This window comes from Eschrichtius robustus, chromosome 1 (genome assembly GCF_028021215.1).
Source record: "Eschrichtius robustus isolate mEscRob2 chromosome 1, mEscRob2.pri, whole genome shotgun sequence".
NCBI classification, from domain to species: Eukaryota; Metazoa; Chordata; class Mammalia; order Artiodactyla; family Eschrichtiidae; genus Eschrichtius; species Eschrichtius robustus.
In genome coordinates this window covers 136,926,279-136,947,038 of record NC_090824.1, presented here as the reverse complement: position 1 = coordinate 136,947,038, position 20,760 = coordinate 136,926,279, and the positions used below count along the sequence as shown (strand labels likewise).

Sequence of the window (20,760 nt, the reverse complement as noted above, 5' to 3'; positions counted from 1 at the left end):
TGGATTGATCAAAAAGATTATTAGTTGAACATTCTTTCGTTCTTCTTTGCGGTTTTCCTGAATTTATAACACAGCGCTGACTTATGTCTAATGCAAACGAGCACTTTTGTAACTTCTTAGACAATGCTAGAACCTAGAAAATATAAACTCCATTTATTCCTCTCTTATCTTTTGGGTTACTGTCATAAATTTTCATTCTACATATAAGTCAAGCTCCACAAGACATTGTTTCACACAATCAATACACATTTAATGTTATCTGTATGTTTATTCCTTCTAGAGTTCTTCATTCCTTCATGCATTTCTGGGATTCTATCTGGGATCATTTTCCTGCCATCTGAAGAACTCTGTCGTGTTTCTTTTAGTGTAGGTCTGATTACAAATTCTCTCAATTTTTATTCATCTAGAACTACCTTTATTTCACCTTCATTTTTGAAGGTTATTTTTGCTGGATGCAGAATTCTATCTCGCCAGTTATCTTCTTTCAGCACCTTAAAGATCTCATTCCACTGCCATCTGGCTTTCATCAGCTATAAGTTGACTCTTGCTCATTTGAAAAGTCTTTTTTTTTTTTTAAAGCTGTGACTACTTGCAAAGATTTTCTCTTTCTTTGATTTTTAGTATTTTTATTATATTGCATCTAGGTGAGATTTGTTTTGTATTTTTCCTACTTGGAGTTTATAGTGGTTCTTGAATATAAGACAATATCTTTTGACAGTTTGGGGAAATCTTCAGTGATTACCTCCTAAAAGGTTGCTTTTGTACCATTCATTCTATCCCTTCACAGACTCCACTTACAGGTGTGCCTCTTATGCTCTTCTCTGCATTCTCCTCTCTCTCTCTCTTTTCTCTCCATGATACAGCCTCAGTATTTTCTACTGACTTAGAATTAATTCAATCCCAACTCTCCTAAATTTTAAATCTCTTCTCAATGTGGGTAAACACATTAGTTGTTTTAAGAATTTCATTTATCTTCCTGGATTCCTCCCTTCCAGGGCACTGTGACCATAAAAAAATCTGGACTGGCTGCTATCTAGACATGTACACAGCAATCATTCTGGGATCACCACCACAGAATTATTACCTTTGCCTCTTCTCTGTACAGGCTCCCTCTGGTAGTGATAGTGTCCATAGAGTTAAAAATCTTTTGAGACCTAGAATGTTTGAAAATGTCTTTAATCTACTCTCACATCTAATGGATAATTTGGCTGGACATAGGATTTTAGCTTAGAAATTATTTTCCTCCAGAATTTTGAAGACATTGCTCAATTTTCTTGTGGCTTCTAGTGATAATTCTGCAAAAGCAGGTGTCATTCTGATTCTTGGTCATTTGTATATAAACTGATTCTTTTCTCTAATTTTTTAGAGCCTCTCATCATCTGTAGTACTCATAAATTTCCCAACATGTTTTGATGTCACTGCATTTTCATCCATCATAGTGGGCACTTAATGGGCTCTTTTGGTTAAAACCTTATTATCTTTCTGTTAAAGAAAATTTCCTTTAATTATTTCATGACTTCTTCCTTTTCCTTTATCTTTCTATAATCCATGTTATTCAAATAGTGGATAGTCCCAGTATCTATTTTTATATAATAAGCCTAAAACTCAGCATCTTAAAATACTAACCATGTTATTTCCATGCAATTCTTTGAGTCAGGAATCTGAAGAGTGCTCAGTTTGGCGGGGGGAGGTGTAGGAGGGGGCTCATCTCATCTCCACATGGTGTCAGCTAGGGTGGTTCAACTGAGACCAGAGAATTCACGATAGCTTCACCACATGCCCAAAGCTTTCATACTAGTTACTGGCTGAGACTAAGTTCTTCTTCTCCTGGCTAGTTTCTCTTCACATGGTCTCTCATTATTCAGCAGCCTATCTTGGGCTTCTTTACATGGTAGCTGGCTTCCAACAAGGAGAAAATTAAAGCTGCAAGCCCTCTTACCAGCTAGGTTGGGAATTTACCAAACCTCACTCTAGATACATTCTATTGATCATATCAAGTCACAGGACCAACCAAAGATTCAAGGCGAGGGAAAACAAGACTCTACCACTTGACAGTGGAAGTGGCATGCATGCACAGGGATGAGAGAAACTGTTCACACCCAACTTTGCAGACAATCTACCACAGGCCACAATCTGGCTTCAGATTGCCTAAGTCTTCCAAGACTACCAGACATTCATCAATTAGAGAATCAGCCTTGAAGACCAATATCTCATGATCTATATCAGATTTGGATGTGTTCCTCAGATGTGGGTTCTCTTGATCTGGAAACCTGGCAGTTCAAGTAGAAGAGGGGTTGAAGTGGAAGCGAGATTGAGGCATCTCAACACTATCTTTACCCATAGTCTTCTACTTAGTCTCGTTGTTTGCAATACAGTACCACCACCTTCCAATGTGTCTGGTATCCCTCAGGTCAAATACCATCTTTTGTACCTTCTCTAGAAACTAAACCTCCAATATTCTGTAAGGTGAGAAAGATACATCTACTCTCATCCTACTACTCAGAGTTATGGGGAAGTAGGGAGGATTCGAGATTCTTCTTATAATCCCTACCTATACCCTCACTTCCAGAGATACCTGCTCCCACCAATTTCTGATCCTTTTGGAAGTTATGTGGATCAAATTGGATTGCTTGACAGTTTTGCCCACCCTCTGAGCTGAGGATTCAGCTAGCTTACTCAAATGTCACAACTGGTCTTGCTATTTTCCAACTTCCAAAAATTTGTTCATATCATCTCTTCTCCTGTCTCTTTTTCCTTAAGTCCTTTCATACCATTTTAGTTGAGTCTGGGGAAAAAGCAAAGTAACTGCATGTGCTCACTCTATCATCTTTAACAAAAATCAATTTTATAGCATATCATTACAAACTTGAGTATTATACCTACTGTAATTATAAATTACTTAAGATATATACCATAATTCACTGTGCATAACAGTGCATCAAAACCCCACAACTGAAAACCAAAGTGGTCAAAAAACTAATTCCTTGGTATATTAACGAGTATTTTTAAGCCTAGTCATAATGAAGATCTATCATTTCACTTCAACCAAACGGGTCACACTCATAAATAATCTGAGAGTACTGCTTTAAACAAAACCATGATATGTGCTAATACTATAATTCCTTTAAGTTATTTTGCAGTTTTGATTTTTTAACACATTTCTCTCAGACTTTCAAGACAAAGACACTAAACTTTATGATTCCACATTTTCCTACCTTTTCCTAAGAAAGAACTCATACCTACTCTTAATTTTCTACTTCCTCAATAGAGAAAGCAAGGGCAATATATTCCATAAAAGTAAGGTATATATCTGAAATAAGCCAATACAACTTACTGAGACCAAAATGGAAAAACAGCACAACAACAACAATATCAATAATGCTAAGGTGGCAATACCTTTGTTATATCCAATAAAACATTTCTTTATGAACCAAAAAACTCCAAAGTGATCCTTCATTGAATAGAAAAGGAAGCAGTATTCTCAAGTTGTTCCTTAACTAATAAGACAAACTCATTATTACTTACTATCACTCTAAAATCCAAGCCTCTAAAGATGTATAAAAATCCACTCTGGATTTATGAAGGAAACTCCTATGGAATCAATTCAGATGAGTCTTCAGAATTACAGCCCTTCTATTTATTTTTGCCCCTTTATTATTCTGATGGTATGGAAAACAGATATGTGAGTAAAGATAAACACATGATATTATTTTAGTACCAAAACAGTATTTAAATATTAATGAAATGAAGTACTGACATGACATTTTAAAGTGTATACCACCTAGAAGATGAACTACTTTATTTCTTTTCTACTTTGTCTTATAAATGAACTGACAAAAGATATCATTCTCCTTACAGTTTACACAGGGCAAACCTGAGACTAGAATGATCTCCAAAAGTTTTCATACAGTTTTTAAGATGATTTTATGATTTTAACTAAGGCAAATTAACATATAAATGATGCACAAAGATAAATATATAATGTTATTAGCACCAACTTCAAATAAAATAAGTATCTCCACATAAATCTACTTGTCTAATACATAAAAAAGGTTGATTCAAAGTCACTTGCCATTTTTGCGGGAAGGCTTCTGCACTGTCATTGGTGGGCAAGATTGGGCAGGTGTTACATCCGAAGAAGCAGTAGAGCCTGTATGATGAGCCTTTACCTTGTCAGCCCAACTGACACCTGTGGGAGCCAGACGTGGAGCAGCCACTGTGCCAGGTGAACCCCTATGGAGAAAATGACAGCATTTAATAAGTCAAATATAAGTTGAAATTTTAAATATATAGTTAATATATTTAAATTTTAAATGCATTATGTGTGTGTATGTGTATCCACATACATAAAATAACATACTACCATAGCAATTTAACGCAAATATACTCATAAATTTATCTTGTTCTAGTACTTCATTACTATACCATAACATATTGTATGGGAACAAATATAACAAAAAAGCTCTCACCAGACTGGTTTAAAAGAAAATTTCAGTTAAATGGGGAATCTTAAAAAAATGCATATATTTTTTATTTAAAATTTTATTTTCATTTAAAACTCATATCTTTTAATAATATAAATGTGCATTAATTTGCCAATTTATCAATGTAGGCATTATTAAAACAGGCTTTTTTGTGTATATTATTTCATACATGAACCACAAGTATGATGTCTCATTGACAATGTCCAATTTTGTTTTCTTTAAAATGGAGTGATAATTTAGTGACACCTATTAAATAATCTAAGTACACAATCCTCCTCAATTTTAATAATATTTTCCCCAATCATTCACAGTTGTCCTATCCACTCCTCATTTGACAGCAAAATTTAACAGTTCACTTTATGAAAGCTTTCCAAAAACTTATCTTAGTTTTCAAAGAAACAATGACTCTTTTATACTCACATTTTAGTGGTTTACTTAGTATTTAAGTTATGAGTTAGAATATAGACAACTTGAATAAACAAGTTTGGTAACTAACTGCATAGCCTAAAGCATTTAACTCAACCAGTAAGAACAGAATTAAGTGTATATACTAAAGTAAGCCTATAAGCCGCAATTTTTCAGCATGCTTAAACATGTTTTACAATGATAATAAAGAGTGTCAATTAATCCAATGATATAATACATGGAGATCAGTATGAGAACCTTTACTATGCATGCATTAAAGACTTCCAGGTTAAAATAAACCATGCACTATACAATACTCTGAACCACAGACCAATGGACTGCATTACAGGGAAATTTCCCTTAAAATGGTGATAGAATATAAAAACATTTGGTTTTATTTGCTTATATGTCTTTCCCCCACTCCACTAAGGTCCAATTATTATAAGGTTCCAAAGTCCATCAACCTTCACCTAAGGCAATATTATCTAATAATCTCATATGAAAGCAAAAAATTAGTTCTACTGAATAACACTTTTTGAGCTCTTAGTAAGGGCCAAGTATTGATACAATGCTAGATGCTTGTGATAGAGAAGATATGACAAGCATCTTGCCTTAAAGAAGGTCATAATATAAGTACAAAGAGTAAACAAACATTAAAAATTTTAACACACTGAGGGTTTGAGGCAGCTGCTGTTGCGGGGCAGATGAGGCAACTCAGCAAGCCACTCCAGGAAGCCAGTCACAGCAGAGCAATGCTTTGGACCTGCCATCCGCTTATGACATACGGGATTATGTGTTGCAGAGACCCAGCCAGAAGGTCCACATTGAGGCTTTTAGTTCTGAGGGAGCCCTTTCTATTCCTTGCTCTTGTGATGTGGATCCAGCTGTGTGGCTGACAAGGTCTTGGTGCTCCGACCTGAGACTCTGAGGTGGGAGAGCTGAATACAGGACACTGCACCATCAGAGACCTGCCGGCCCCACATAATATCAATTGGCGAGAGCTCTCACAGACATCTCGATCTCAATGCTAAGACCCAGATGCACCCAACGACCAGCAAATTCCAGTGCTGGACACTCCATGCCAAACAGCTAGAAAGACAGGAACACAAACCCATCCATTAGCAGAGAGGCTGCCTAAAATCATACTAAGTTCACAGACACCCAAAGCACACAACCACATGCGTCTCTACCCACCAGAAAGACAAGATCCAGCCCCACCCACCAGAACACAGGCACCAGTCCCTTCTACCAGGAAGCCTACACAGGTCACTAAACCAACCTCACCCACTGAGGGCAGAAACCGAAAACAACGGGAACTACGAAGGTGCAGCCTGCAAAAAGGAGACCCCAAACACAGTAAGTTAAGCAAAATGAGAAGACAGAGAAATACGCACCAGATGAAGGAGCAAAGTAAAAACCCACCAGACCAAACAAATGAAGAGGAATTAGGCAGTCTACTTGAAAAAGAATTCAGAGTAATGATAGTAAAGATGATCCAAAACCTTGGAAACAGAATAGAGAAAATACAAGAAACACTTAACAAGGACCTAGAAGAACTAAAGAGCAAACAAACAAAGATGAACACCACAATAAATGAAATTAAAAATTCTCTAGAAGGGATCAATAGCAGAATAACTGAGGCAGAAGAATGGATAAGTGACTTAGAAAATAAAAGAGTGGAAATAACTACCGCAGATCAGAATAAAGAAAAAAGAATGAAAAGAATTGAGGACAGTCTCAGAAACCTCTGGGACAACAATGAACGCACCAACATTCAAATTATAGGGGTCCCAGAAGAAGAAGAGAAAAAGAAGGGGACTGAGCAAATATTTGAAGAGATTATAGTTGAAAACTTCCCTAATATGGGAAAGGAAATAGTCAATAAAGTAAAGGAAGCACAGAGAGTCCCATACAGGATAAATCCAAGGAGAAACATGCCAAGACACATATTAATCAAGCTATCAAAAATTAAATACAAAGAAAAAATATTAAAAGCAGCAAGGGAAAAGCAACAAATAATGTACAAGGGAATCCCCATGAGGTTAACAGCTGATCTTTCAGCAGAAACTCTGCAAGCCAGAAGAGTGGCAGGACATATTTAAAGTGGTGACAGGGAAAAACCCACAACCAAGATTACTCTCCCCAGCAAGGATCTCATTCAGATTAGACACAGAAATTAAAAGCTTTACAGACAAGCAAAAGTTAAGAGAATTCAGCACCACCAAACCAGCTTTACAACAAATGCTAAAGGAACTTCTCTAGGCAGGAAACACAAGAGAAGGAAAAGACCTACAATAACAAACCCAAAACAATTAAGGAAATGGTAATAGGAACATACATATCGATAATTACCTTAAATGTAAATGGATTAAATGCTCCAACCAAATGATATAGACTGGCTGAATGGATACAAAAACAACACCCATATATATGCTGTCTATAAGAGACCCACTTCAGACCTAGGGAAACATACAGACCAAAAGTGAGGGGATAGACAAAGATATTCCATGCAAATGGAAATGAAAAGAAAGCTGCAGTAGCAATTCTCATATCAGACAAAATAGACTTTAAAATAAAGACTATTATAAGAGACAAAGAAGGACACTACATTATGATCAAGGGATCGATCCAAGAAGAAGATATGACAATTGTAAATATTTATGCACCCAACATAGGAGCACCTCAATACATCAGGCAAATGCGAACAGCCATAAAAGGGGAAATCGACAATAACACAGTAATAGTAGGGGACTATTAACACCCCACTATGGTCTCATAGACCACAATGCTATGAGACTAGAAATCAATTACAGGAAAAAAAAACTGTAAAAAATACAAACACATGGAAGCTAAACAGTACACTACTAAATAACCAAGAGATCACTGAAGAAATCAAAGAGGAAATCAAAAAATACATAGAAACAAACGACAATGAAAACACAATGACCCAAAACCTAGGGGATGCTGCAAAAGCAGTTCTAAGAGGGAAGTTTATACCAATACAATCCTACCTCAAGAAACAAGAAACATCTCAAATAAACAACCTAACCTTACACCTAAAGCAATTACAGAAAGAAAAATTTAAAAACCCCAAAGTTAGCAGAAGGAAAGAAATCACAAGGATCAGATCAGAGATAAATGAAGAAGAAATAAAGGAAACAATAGAAAGAACAATAAAACTAAAAGCTGGTTCTTTGAGAAGATAAACAAAATTGATAAACCATTAGCCAGACTCATCAAGGAAAAAAGGGAGAAGACTCAAATCAGCAGAATTAGAAATGAAAAAGCAGAAGTAACAACTGACACTGCAGAAAAACAAAGGATCATGAGAGATTACTACAAGCAACTATATGCCACTAAAACAGACAACCTGAAAGAAAAGGACAAATTCTTAGAAAAGCACAACCTTCCGAGACTGAACCAGGAAGAAATAGAAAATATAAACAGACCAACCACAAACAATGAAATTGAAACTCTGATTAAAAATCTTCCAACAAGCAAAAGCCCAGGACCAGATGGCTTCACAGGCGAATTCTAGAGAATTCATTTAGAGAAGATCTAATAACACCTATCCTTCTCAAACACTTCCAAAATATAGCAGAAGGAGGAACACTCCCAAACTCATTCTACAAGGCCACCATCACTCTGATACCAAAACCAGACAAAGATGTCACAAAAAAAGAAAACGACAGGCCAGTATCACTGATGAACATAGATGCAAAAATCCTCAACAAAATACTAGCAAACAGAATCCAACAGCACATTAAAAGGATCATATACCATGATCAAGTGGGGTTTACCCCAGGAATGCAAGGATTCTTCAATATATGCAAATCAATCAATGTGATACAACATAATAATAAATTGAAGGATAAAAACCATATGACCATCTCAACAGATGTGGAAAAAGCTTTTCACAAATTGAACACCCACTTACGAAAAATACGCTCCAGAAAGTAGGCATAGACTGAGTGAACTGATGAGGATGAGTATAATTTTTGTGACTTTCTGTCTGAATTTAAAAAAAAAAAAAAAAAAAAAGAATTTGATCTCAAATAAATTAAAAAGACATGTTAAGACTGGAGATGTCTTTTGCTCCAACATAGTGTGTACCGGAGCTTCAAACCTCTTAATCACTTAAAGGAAAATGCTTATTTTTTCTCCTTGTTTTTATCCTTCCCCAAATTACAAACATCTATCAAGAAAAAAAAAAAAAAAAAAAGAAAGTAGGCATAGAGGGAACCTACCTCAACATAATAAAGGTCATATATGACAAACCCACAGCAACATGGTTCTCTATGGTGAAAAACTGAAACCATTACCTCTAAGACCAGGAACAAGACAAGGTTGCCCACTCTCACCAAGATTGTTCAACACAGTTTTGGAAGTTTTAGCCACAGCAATCAGAGACAAGAAAGAAATAGAAGGAATCCAAGTCCGAAAAGAAAAAGTAAAATTGTCACTGTTTGCAAATGACATCATACTATACATAGAGAATCCTAAAGATGCACCAGAAAACTACTAAAGCCAATCAATGAATTTGGTAAAGTAGAAGGACACAAAATTAATGCACAGAAATCTCTTGCATTCTTATACACTAATGATGAAAAATCTGAAAGAGAAATTAAGGAAACACTCTCATTTACCACTGCAACAAAAAGAATAAAATACCTAGTAATAAACCTACCTAAGGAGACAAAACACCAGTATGTGGAAAACTATAAGACACTGATGAAAGAAATTAAAGACAATACAAACAGATAGAGAGATATAGCACGTTCTTGGACTGGAAGAGTCAACATTGTGAAAATGACTCTACTACCCTAAGCAATCTACAGATTCAATGCAATCCCTATCAAACTACCACTGGCATTTTTCACAGAACTAGAACAAAAAATTTCACAATTTGTATGGAAACACAAAAGACCCCGAATAGCCAAAGCAATCTTGAGAAAGAAAAACGGAGCTGGAGGAATTAGGCTCCCTGACTTCAGACTATACTACAAAGCTACAGTAATCAAGACAATATGGTACTGGCACAAAAATAGAAATACAGATCAATGGAACAGGATAAAAAGCCCAGAGATAAACCCACGCACATATGGTCACCTTATCTTTGAGGAAGGAGGCAAGAATATACAGTGGAGAAAAGACAGCCTCTTCAATAAGTGGTGCTGGGAAAACTGGACAGCTACATGTAAAAGAATGAAATTAGAACACTCCCTAACACCATTCACAAGAATAAACTCAAAATGGATTAAAGACCTAAATATAAATATAAGGCCAGACTCTATAAAACTCTCAGAGGAAAACATAGGCAGAACACTCTATGACATAAATCACAGCAAGATCCTTTTTGCCCCAACTCCTAGAGAAATGGTAATAAAAACAAAAATAAACAAATGGGACCTAATGAAACTTAAAAGATTTTGCACAGCAAAGGAAACCATAAACAAGATGAAAAGACAACCCTCAGAATGGGAGAAAATATTTGCAAATGAAGCAACTGACAAAGGATTAATCTCCAAAATATACAAGCAGCTCATGCAGCTTAATATCAGAAAAACAAACAACCCAATCCAAAAATGGTCAGAAGACCTAAATAGACATTTCTCCAAAGAAGATATACAGATTGTCAACAAACAGATGAAAGGATGCTCAACATCACTAATCATTAGAGAAATGCAAATCAAAACTACAATGAGATATCACCTCACACCAGTCAGAATGGCCATCATCAAGAAATCTACAAACAATAAATGCTGGAGAGGGTGTGGAGAAAAGGGAACCCTGCTGCACTGTTGGTGGGAATGTAAATTCATACAGCCACTATGGAGAACAGTATGGAGGTTCCTTAAAAAACTAAAAAGAGAACTACCATACGACCCAGCAATCCCACTACTGAGCATATATGCTGAGAAAACCATGATTCAAAAAGAGCCATGTACCACAGTGTTCACTGCAGCTCTATTTACAATAGCCAGGAGATGGAAGCAACCTAAGTGTCCATTGACATATGAAATGGAAAAAGAAGATGTGGCACATATATACACTGGAATATTACTCAGCCATAAAAACAAAAAGAAACTGAGTTATTTATAGTGGTGGATGGACCTAGATTCTGTCATACAGAGTGAAATAAGAAAGAGAAAAACAAATACCGTATGCTAATGCATATATATGGAATCTAAAAAAAAAAAAAAAAAGGTCTGATGAACCTAGGGGCAGGACAGGAATAAAAACGCAGATGTAGAGAATGGACTTGAGGACACAGGGAGGGGGAAGGGTAAGCTGGGATGAAGTGAGAGAGTAGCATTGACATATATACACTACTAAATGTAAAATAGATAGCTAGTGGGAAGCAGCCGCATAGCACAGGGAGATCAGCTCGGTGCTTTGTGACCACCTAGAGGGGTGGGATAGGGAGGATGGGAGGGAGACGTAAGAGGTAGGGGATATGGGGATATATGTATACATATAGCTGATTCACCTTGTTATACAGCAGAAGATAACCCACCATTGTAAAGCAATTATACTCCAATAAAGATGTTAAAAAATATTTTTAACACATTGAAAATCTAATAATATAAGTATATGGAAGGTTCAGCAGTAACAAGAGATAAAAATGACTGTGACACGGTAGGGTGGGGTGGGCAGTGAGGGGAGCAGTAAGAAGCCATGAAGAAAGGGTAAGTTTTAACAGAAGAAAGATAACTGACCAAGTAAACTACTCACCAATCCTCACACTACACATCAAATTTTAAGACTCACTCTAAAGAACTGAAGTCCAAACAAATTTTTGTCTTTAAAAACAAATTTTGCCAGGGAAATTTAAGGAAAACAACAGTGACGACTGTGATGAACAATATCATAGCTGACAGAGCTGTCAACAGCATTTTGGGCCAACAGGGGCTGACTTAAAAGGAAAAGTTGGAGAATGAGAAGTCCCTAGGGCGCTTTGGAAAGCTCCCATATATTCCTGGAAATGAAGAAGGCCCCACACATGTGCAGGGTTGTGTGCAATCCCAGGAAAGATCAGAGAAGGCCCTGATCTCTCACCTCTGACTGACCTTGAGGCTCTGAGGAAGCAGGAACTGACAGTAAAGGCAGAACTGTAAACTCCAGAGCACCGAAGACATAGTGATCACATGTAAGACCAGACAAGAGCTAGGAGATTTACTGGTTCAAGGCGATTTACTGGTTCAAGGCATTGAAGGAAACCTCTGTCAAATCATTAGTTGACAACTAAGATAACTGAGCAGAGACTTTAGTGACTACACATGACAAAGAACATAGACTTCAGAAAACTAGTTCAAGGAAGTCACTAAACAAACAAATAGTAATAAAACCACCACCACTAAACAGCCACAACAACAAATCCTGGAAACGGTAGCAATCTGATCCCCAGAGCTGTCACATTATATTATTTAAAATATCCAGTTTTTAACAAAAAAAAATAAGATATGCAAAGAAACAGGAAGGTACGGCCTACTCACAGACACACTAAAAGAGCAGTAACTGAAATAGGTCCTCAAGGAAGCCTGAACTTTGGACTTACTAGACAAAGACTTTCCATGAGCTATTATAAATATGTTCAAATAATATCTAAGAACAAAAGGCAACCACATCTAAAAATAAAGTATGATAACAACCTTTCATCAAATACAGAGTATCAATAAAGAAAGATTAAATATAAAAAAGAACTACATAGATGTTCTGGAGTTGAAAAGTACAATAATGGAAATGAAAAATTCACCAGAGGGGCTCAACAGCATAACTGGGCTTGCAAAATAAAAGAACAGCAAATTTGAAGAGAGGTAAAGTGAGATTATCTAACCCAAGAAACACAAAGAGAAAAGAATGCAGACATTTGAACAGAGTCTCCAAGACCTGTGGAACACCATCATGAGTACCAGCACAGGTATAGTGGGATTCCCAGAGGAGAGAAAGGGACAGAAGGAATATCTGCAGAAATAATGGACAAAAACTTCCCAAATTTGATGAAAAACATTCATCTACAAATCCAAAAAGCTCAACAACCTGAAGTAGGATAAACTCAGAGATCCACACCTAAATACATCATAGTCAAACTACTGAAAACCAAAGACAAAGAGAGAATTCTGAGAGCAGCAAGAGAAAACTGAGGCATCTCATGAAAGGATTCCCAATAAGAACAACAGTTTATATCTCACCGGAAGCCATGGAAGCCAGAAGGCAGTGAGAGGACATAGTCAAAGTGCTAAAAGAAAAAGACTCTCAACCAAGAATTCTATGCACAGCAAAACTATCCTTCAAAACCTGAAGAATAAGATATTCTCAGATAAACAAAAACTGAGAAAAAAAGTCACTAGCAGACCTGCCCAATAAGATATATTAAAGAGAGTTCTTCTGGTTGAAATGATAGGACACTAGACAGTAACTTGAATCCACATGAAGAAATAAAGAGGACCACTAAAAGTAACTACATAGGTAAATTCGAAAGACAATACAAACTTATTTTTTCTTGTAACCCTTTTCTTCTCGTTGTGATATAAAAGTCAACGGCATAAAACAATAATTATAAAACTGTGTTGATGAGATTATAATGTATAAAGATATAATCCATATGATAATATGGATAACAGTTTATGATATATTTAGATCATTTGTTGTGAAAGAAATTGCCAGTTGATGTTACAAATCATTTAGCATGAAATATGTTTATGCGTTTTAACTTTTGGATCCTAATTATGTTTGAAAACATAACATTTCCTGAAACTTAGACTTTACTCTCCTGAATATTTTTAACTTTTTATTCAAACAATTTCAAACATAAACAAAAACATATACATGGATATATTTATAGTGAAATATATAGTTTTATAATACTATATTATCCACAAAAAAATTATTTACTGTAATGCAAGCCTCAGTAGGCTTTTTTGAGTTCATCTCACCCAAAATTTAAGCTTCTTCGAGCATTTGACGTTACACTTATTCTATCTGTTGACGGACTTGGAATCACATGACGTCCTGGGGACATCTTCTTTACTTCCCATGCCAATGAAGTTGGTCTGCCAATTCAAGACATACAGCAGATTAACAGAGAAAAGGGGTGGCAGGGGGAGGGGTAATCTAATCTTTTCTCTTGGTTGTTAGTGCATGAAAACATAAGCAGGTCACAATTTTTCCCTAGTGCATTGTTTACCAGAAAGTTACCATATTACCAGTAAGTAATCCCAGATGATGCATGGTCCAGGATTTTCCACCCACTACAGCATAGCAACATAACTGTAATTATCTAAAAAAGGGCTCTGGTGTTACAAAGACAGGATATAAACTACTTATATTTTAAAAACTTCCATATATCCAGCTAAAAACACATTAAAAAGACAATGGTACTAATTCTGGCTGCTTGTGTCTAATATCCTTGGAGAGCTAAGTGTGTAGAACTGAGATCAAGGCAGAAATACAGTGGTGAGGGTTTAAATGTAGAATACACAGGAAAATATGAAGTCTTCGTCCTCTACCTCTTAATCACCGGTGAGAGTGACATCATAGACATTTCACTGCTCTTTGCTATAAAAGCTAACTATTCCTCCTTCCTCACTGGCCCAACAACCAATCAGTTGATAGGATGCACAATCTCTACTAAAATGTTTTTTCCAAAGCAACATCTTCTTTATCCTTATGCCCTCAATCAGACCTCCATAACTCCCCAAATCTCCTTGCCTCTTACTCTCCATTTAATCTAGTGATTGTGATTTTTTTTCTCATTAAAAAGTGAAATTTATTGTTAGAAAACAAGAAAATTCAGATAGATGATTATCCAAATAAAGTCTAAAGCTTTTGATAATTTATTGCTAAATCGCCTTTCAGAAAGGTTGTAACAAATTACACTTCCACCAGATGAAAAATGCCCATTTTACTTTAACCTTGCCAACAGTTGGTATCTTGTCTTAAAATTTTCGTTGGCTTGTGAAAGAGACAGCATTGCTTGCAGTCTAAAATATTTACTATGTGGCACTTTACAGAAAAAGTCTGCTGACTCCTGTGCTAGAGTTTCAGTCTTTGATGAGTTCTTTTTCCTACAAGGATTTCAATAAAGATGTTTAGTTGACATAATTCAAAAAGAGTCATATACCAAAATGTTCATTGCAGCTCTATTTACAATAGCCAGGACATGGAAGCAAACTAAGTGTCCATCATCGGATGAATGGATAAAGAAGATGTGGCACATATATACAATAGAATATTACTCAGCCATAAAAAGAAACGAAATGGAGTTATTTGTAGTGAGGTGGATGGAGTTAGAGTCTGTCATACAGAGTGAAGTAAGTCAGAAAGAGAAACACAAATACAGTATGCTAACACATATATATGGAATCTAAGGTAAAAAAAAAGGTCATGAAGAACCTAGTGGCAAGACGGGAATAAAGACACAGACCTACTAGAGAACGGACTTGAGGATATGGGGAGGGGGAAGGGTAAGCTGTGACAAAGTGAGAGAGTGGCATGGACATATATACACTACCAAACGTGAAATAGATAGCTAGTGGGAAGCAACCACATAGCACAGGGAGGTCAGCTCTGTGCTTTGTGACCATCTAGAGGGGTGGGATAGGGAGGGTGGGAGGGAGGGAGATGCAAGAGGGAAGAGATATGGGAACATATTAATACGTATAACTGATTCACTTTGTTATAAAGCAGAAACTAACACACCATTGTAAAGCAATTATACTCCAATAAAGATGTTAAAAAGAAAAATGTTTAGTTGAAAAAAAAAATTCACTGGCAAAATGGTATTTGCTTTTGTTTTTTAAATTATAAAACATTTATTATCATTACAAGTGAGGCTGAACTTTTTCACCAGTCACTTATATTTCATCTTTTGGGATTTGTACATTGGTATCTACTGCCCATTTTATCCACTGGGATTTGCATCATTTTCTAATTGATTTGCAATCATTTACTACTACTACTATTATTATTACTATTATGGCTACAAATCTTGTCACATAGATGACATAACTATTTCACTTGTAATTTTTTTTATGTAGAAAGGCATATTTTCTTCCTGATAAATCAAGCCTATAGATATTTTGCTTTGTGCTTTCTGCCTTTGTCTTACAAAGTCCTTACCCACAATAAAAATATATAAATATTTATCTATATTTTCTTTTCTAAGTATATACAACTTCAGTTTTTACATTTACATTTCAAGTCTGGGTGAGATAAATTTTGATGCATGATTTGAGGAATGAAAGATGGATAATGCCATCTACAGGAAATTTAAGGTTGCTTTCTATATCTGGGAGCTGCCTCAGGAGGCAAAAAGGAGAAGTGTTGATAAGTGCTTATGTTAAAAGAGTTGCCTCAGGGCTTCCCTGGTGGCACAGTCATTAAGAATCCACCTGCCAATGTGGGGGACACGTGTTCGAGCCCTGGTCCAGGAAGATCCCACATGCTGTGGAGCAAAGAAGCACCACAACTACTGAGCCTGCGCTCCAAAGCCCACAAGCCACAACTACTGAAGCCCGCGTGCCACAACTACTAAAGCCCACGCGGCTAGAGCCTGTGCTCTGCAACAAGAGAAGCCACCGCAGTGAGAAGCCCGCGCACCGCAATGAAGAGTAGCCCACGCTCGCTGCAACTAGAGAACGCCTGCACACAGCAACGAAGACCCAACGCAGCCATAAATAAATAAATAAATAGTTGCCTCAGGTATATTTTTGTAGGACATGAATAGCTGTTGGACTTGGCCTCACAAGCTTTCGCAATATAATCTTCAACATAGCCACTGTTAGCTTGGAGTTTGCAAGCAAGAAAATAAAAAAATCTAGTTAGCTTTTTTAATGCACTAATGGTTATATTACAGACCCTTTTTGGTTATAAGGAATAGAAACTCCATCAAGTTAAATAAAAAAGAAAAAATTAATAAAGACTTATCGTAAGGATATAAACTGTAAAATGTCAAGGACATCCTCAAGGTGGCTCATGATTAGGGCTGGAAGAGGCAGGCTTTAAAGCAACACTCTTAAACGCTCAAAGACCACATGATTTCTCTCATTTCTGCCTCTCTCTGTACATCTATTCCATTTTCTTTGAAATTGCTTTCCTCTGCTTATCTTTACAAGGGCAATATAGTCACCAATCACAAATCACCGTGATGATCTCTTAACTTGGTTCAACCCAGTGAAGGAATGTACCCCCCACCCCTGCCCAATCTAATCACCTATTACCAAGGGGTAAAGACGAAAACTGCTTGTTACAAAGACAACTAGGCTTGACCCACCCAGGGACAGAGTAAAAAATTTTCATTGTGAGAAAAAAATATTAAAAGGATCAACATATCATGGCTTTCTTGAATTTGGTTTCCTGGGAATCAAGACTTCCTTGATTTGTCTCTTGGGATTCCTTTACTCTCTTGATTTCCCCCTGGGATGGGATAAAAGATACATTCTCTACAGGATGGTTCCACTCACTGAGACTGAACCAAGGTTAAATCCAAGGGAAAGAGGCAGCCTAGGCCTGTTTTCTCTGGGTAAAAAGGCATCATTGTAGCTCCATGTGAACTGACCCATTTCACAAGGGCTCTGGTTTCACTTTTAAGTCTAAACGAAATAGTAAATTGTTCTTTTGCCTTTGCACATAACCAAAATGATACTAAATCCAGTTGGATTACCTATCTCTGGAATATCTCTCAACTCTCCCTAGTGCCTTTACTCTAGTCTGAGTAGCCATCATCTATAAACTATACTGATGAACCTCAACCTTCCCACACTACAGCCAGAAAGATCTTTTAAAAACACAAGACCTGGTAGGTGGTTTCCTTACTTAAGAAATTTTATGGCTCAAAATAAAGTCTAAGGTTTTTATCATGTCTACAGAGTCCTACATAATCTGGTCTCACTCTACCTCTCTAGGCTCCTCTCATGCCACTTTTCCCCTGCTCTCTTCACTCCAGCCCTGCTAAACTCTAAATTCTTGACTACACTGTGCTTTCTTCCACCTCCAGAATATCATATACCATCACCTCTACCTGGAATTACACTTTTCTTCTCTCCTTGTCAAGCTAACTGCTTCTTGATATTTCTGCCTCACTTAAATGTAACCTCCTCCTCCTTGGGGAAGCCCTCCTGGACTTAACAAACTGCATGATGGTGCGTTTTCTTATACTCCCAAAGTATACTACATTTCTTTTGGATGACACTTTGTACACTGCTAAGTGTTTCCTGTCAATGCACTGTGCACTTCATGAGGGCGGGGACTATGTCTGTTTTCTTCACCACAATAGTCCCAGAGCCTGAAACACAGCACTCAGATGTTGTGTGCTGATCCAAATGAAGGTTTCTAAAATATTTCTAATCTCTCATTATTCCCCTAATCTCATCAATTTTCCTCACTGCCTACTATATTAAGAAGAAATACTATACCTTGCCCTACATTGCTGTCACTTCACACACTCTGCACTTCTATAGCTATCTTTATTCCCTTCATCTGAAAGGCCAACCACTTTGTTAAAATCCATCACTTTCTTTAAACACTTCCGTATTCTCCATGAAATCTTTCCTGATCTATCCCCCAAAAGAAATAAGACCCTGTCTTTCACTGAACATCTATAATAGTTTTTCATAGTAGTAAGTTCTATTTTATTCGACCCTTAGACTGAAAATTCATGAAAGGAGTAAATGTATCATATTAGGCAATTAAATTTCTGTACCAGATAAAAGTGCATTGTACTAGTAGGTACCCGATAAATACTTGTTACTGAACTTGAGAAAAGCAGCTCCCAACTTTAAGATTTTTACAAGTTTCAAATTAAGCTGAGATCAAGTTCACTGTCAATTTTAATAAATGTTTTTGAATCTGCTGTCTGCTATAAATATAAAGACCAGAATTCATTACCTGCTTTGAGCATCTGTCTTCTCTAGCTTTTCCTGAAGTTGAATCCAGTCAATCAATGCTTTGAAATCTCTTACATAGTTATCCAGCATCATTAACACCTCCTAATTCAAAACAAACAACAAACATTAGATTCCATTCTGAAACTAAAGAGTTTCAAGAAAAAATTTGAGAGTAAAGGACTTAGGAATTAATATTTTTTACACTATATATACTCCTCATTGAGGAAGCAGCAAAACCTACTGATATTTTTTTGAGGGGGGGTTGTTTTATTTTCATTCTCACTCTTTGGTAAGAAATTAGGGGAAGCTGACAGTCTAAAGACCAAGAAATGGTATTGATATTACTTCTCAAGACTTTCTCAACTGACCATTCTTTTAACCTTATTTTATTGTTAAATTTAATACACAGAAAAGTGTACAAAACATAAATGTACACATGAAAAGATGCTCAACATCACTAATTATTAGAGAAATGCAAATCAAAACTACCATGAGGTACCACCTCACACCGGTCAGAATGTCCAACATTACAAATTCTACAAACAATAAATGCTGGAGAGGGTGTGGAGAAAAGGGAACCCTCCTGCACTGTTGGTGGGAATGTAAATTGATACAGCCACTATGGAGAACAGTATGGAGGTTCCTTAAAAAACTAAAAATAGAGCTACCATATGACCCAGCAATCCCACTCCTAGGCATATATCCAGAAAAAAACATAATTCGAAAGGATGCATGCACCCTGATGTTCACTGCAGCACTATTTACAATAGCCAGGACATGGAAGCAACCTAAATGGCCATCGACAGAGGAATGAATAAAGAAGATGTGGTACATATATACAATGGAATATTACTCAGCCATAAAGAGGAACAAAAAAATGCCATTTGCAGAGACGTGGATGGACCTAGAGATTGTCATACAGAGTGAAGTAAGTCAGAAAGAGAAAAATATTGTATATTAATGCATATATGTGGAATCTAGGAAAATGGTAGAGATGAACTTATTTGCAAAGCAGAAATAGAGTCACAGATGTAAAGAACAAACCTATGGTTACCAAGGGGGGAAGGAGGGGTGGAATGAATTGGGAGATTGGGACTGACATATATACACTACTATGTATAAAATAGATAAATAATGAGAAACTACTGTATAGCACAGGGAACTCTACTCAATGCTCTGTGGTGACCTAAATGGGAAGGAAATATAAAAAAGAGTGGATATATGTATATGTATGACTGATTCATTTTGCTGTACAGCAAGAAACTAACACAACATTGTAAAGCAACTATACTCCAATAAAAATTTTTAAAAAACAAACATAAATGTACAGATAAATTATTTCAAAGCAAGGACCCATGCAACCACCACCCAGGACAAAAAATTTATTAATATCAGTCTCTACAAGTTCCCTGACATCCCTCTCCGAATCACTATTCCATCCCTGTTCCAAAGTAACCACTGCTTTGACTTCTAATAGTTTAATTTTGCCTGATTTTGAAATTCACATAAATGAACACATAGAGTATGTATCACTTTGTGGCTTCTTTTGTACGTTTACCACATTCATTCATATTGCAGAGTGTACCTGCGATTCGTTTACTGACACTGTCCAAGGTCACTACTAATCAGTATTCTAATGTATTAATATTGGGTTAGCCAAAAGGTTCGTTCGGTTTTTTCCATAAGATGGCTCTAGTAGCACTTAGCTGTCTTTAACTTCATTCAAAACAATTTTGTTAGACTGTATGTGACAGCTGTCATATCAGTGTGCATTTAAAAAAACACATCAAAACTGGTGAATTTTTGTGTAGCCATTTCAATACTGAAGATGGAAGAAAAAAAGTAACATTTTCGGCATTTTATGCTTTATTATTTTAAGAAAGGCAAAAACGTAACTGAAACACAAAAAAAGATCTCTGCTGTGTATGGAGAAGTTGGCTGATGAAACGTTGTCAAAAGTGGTTTGCGAAGTTTCGTGCTGGAGA

General features: G+C 36.4%; 1 protein-coding gene across 6 annotated transcripts in view; it reads right to left on the bottom strand.

Annotated features, from left to right (window-relative positions):
* Positions 1-20,760, bottom strand: part of SCAPER (S-phase cyclin A associated protein in the ER) — a 489,933-nt gene that overhangs the window by 352,382 nt on the left and 116,791 nt on the right. For 5 of the 6 annotated variants that reach the window (XM_068556227.1, XM_068556251.1, XM_068556256.1 and 2 more), the window contains 3 exons: positions 18,777-18,877; positions 13,826-13,942; positions 4,073-4,233 (listed from right to left, as the gene is read on the bottom strand). In XM_068556227.1, coding sequence (XP_068412328.1) covers positions 4,073-4,233; positions 13,826-13,942; positions 18,777-18,877 — 379 coding nt within the window. The other variant, XM_068556263.1, reaches the window with a different exon arrangement.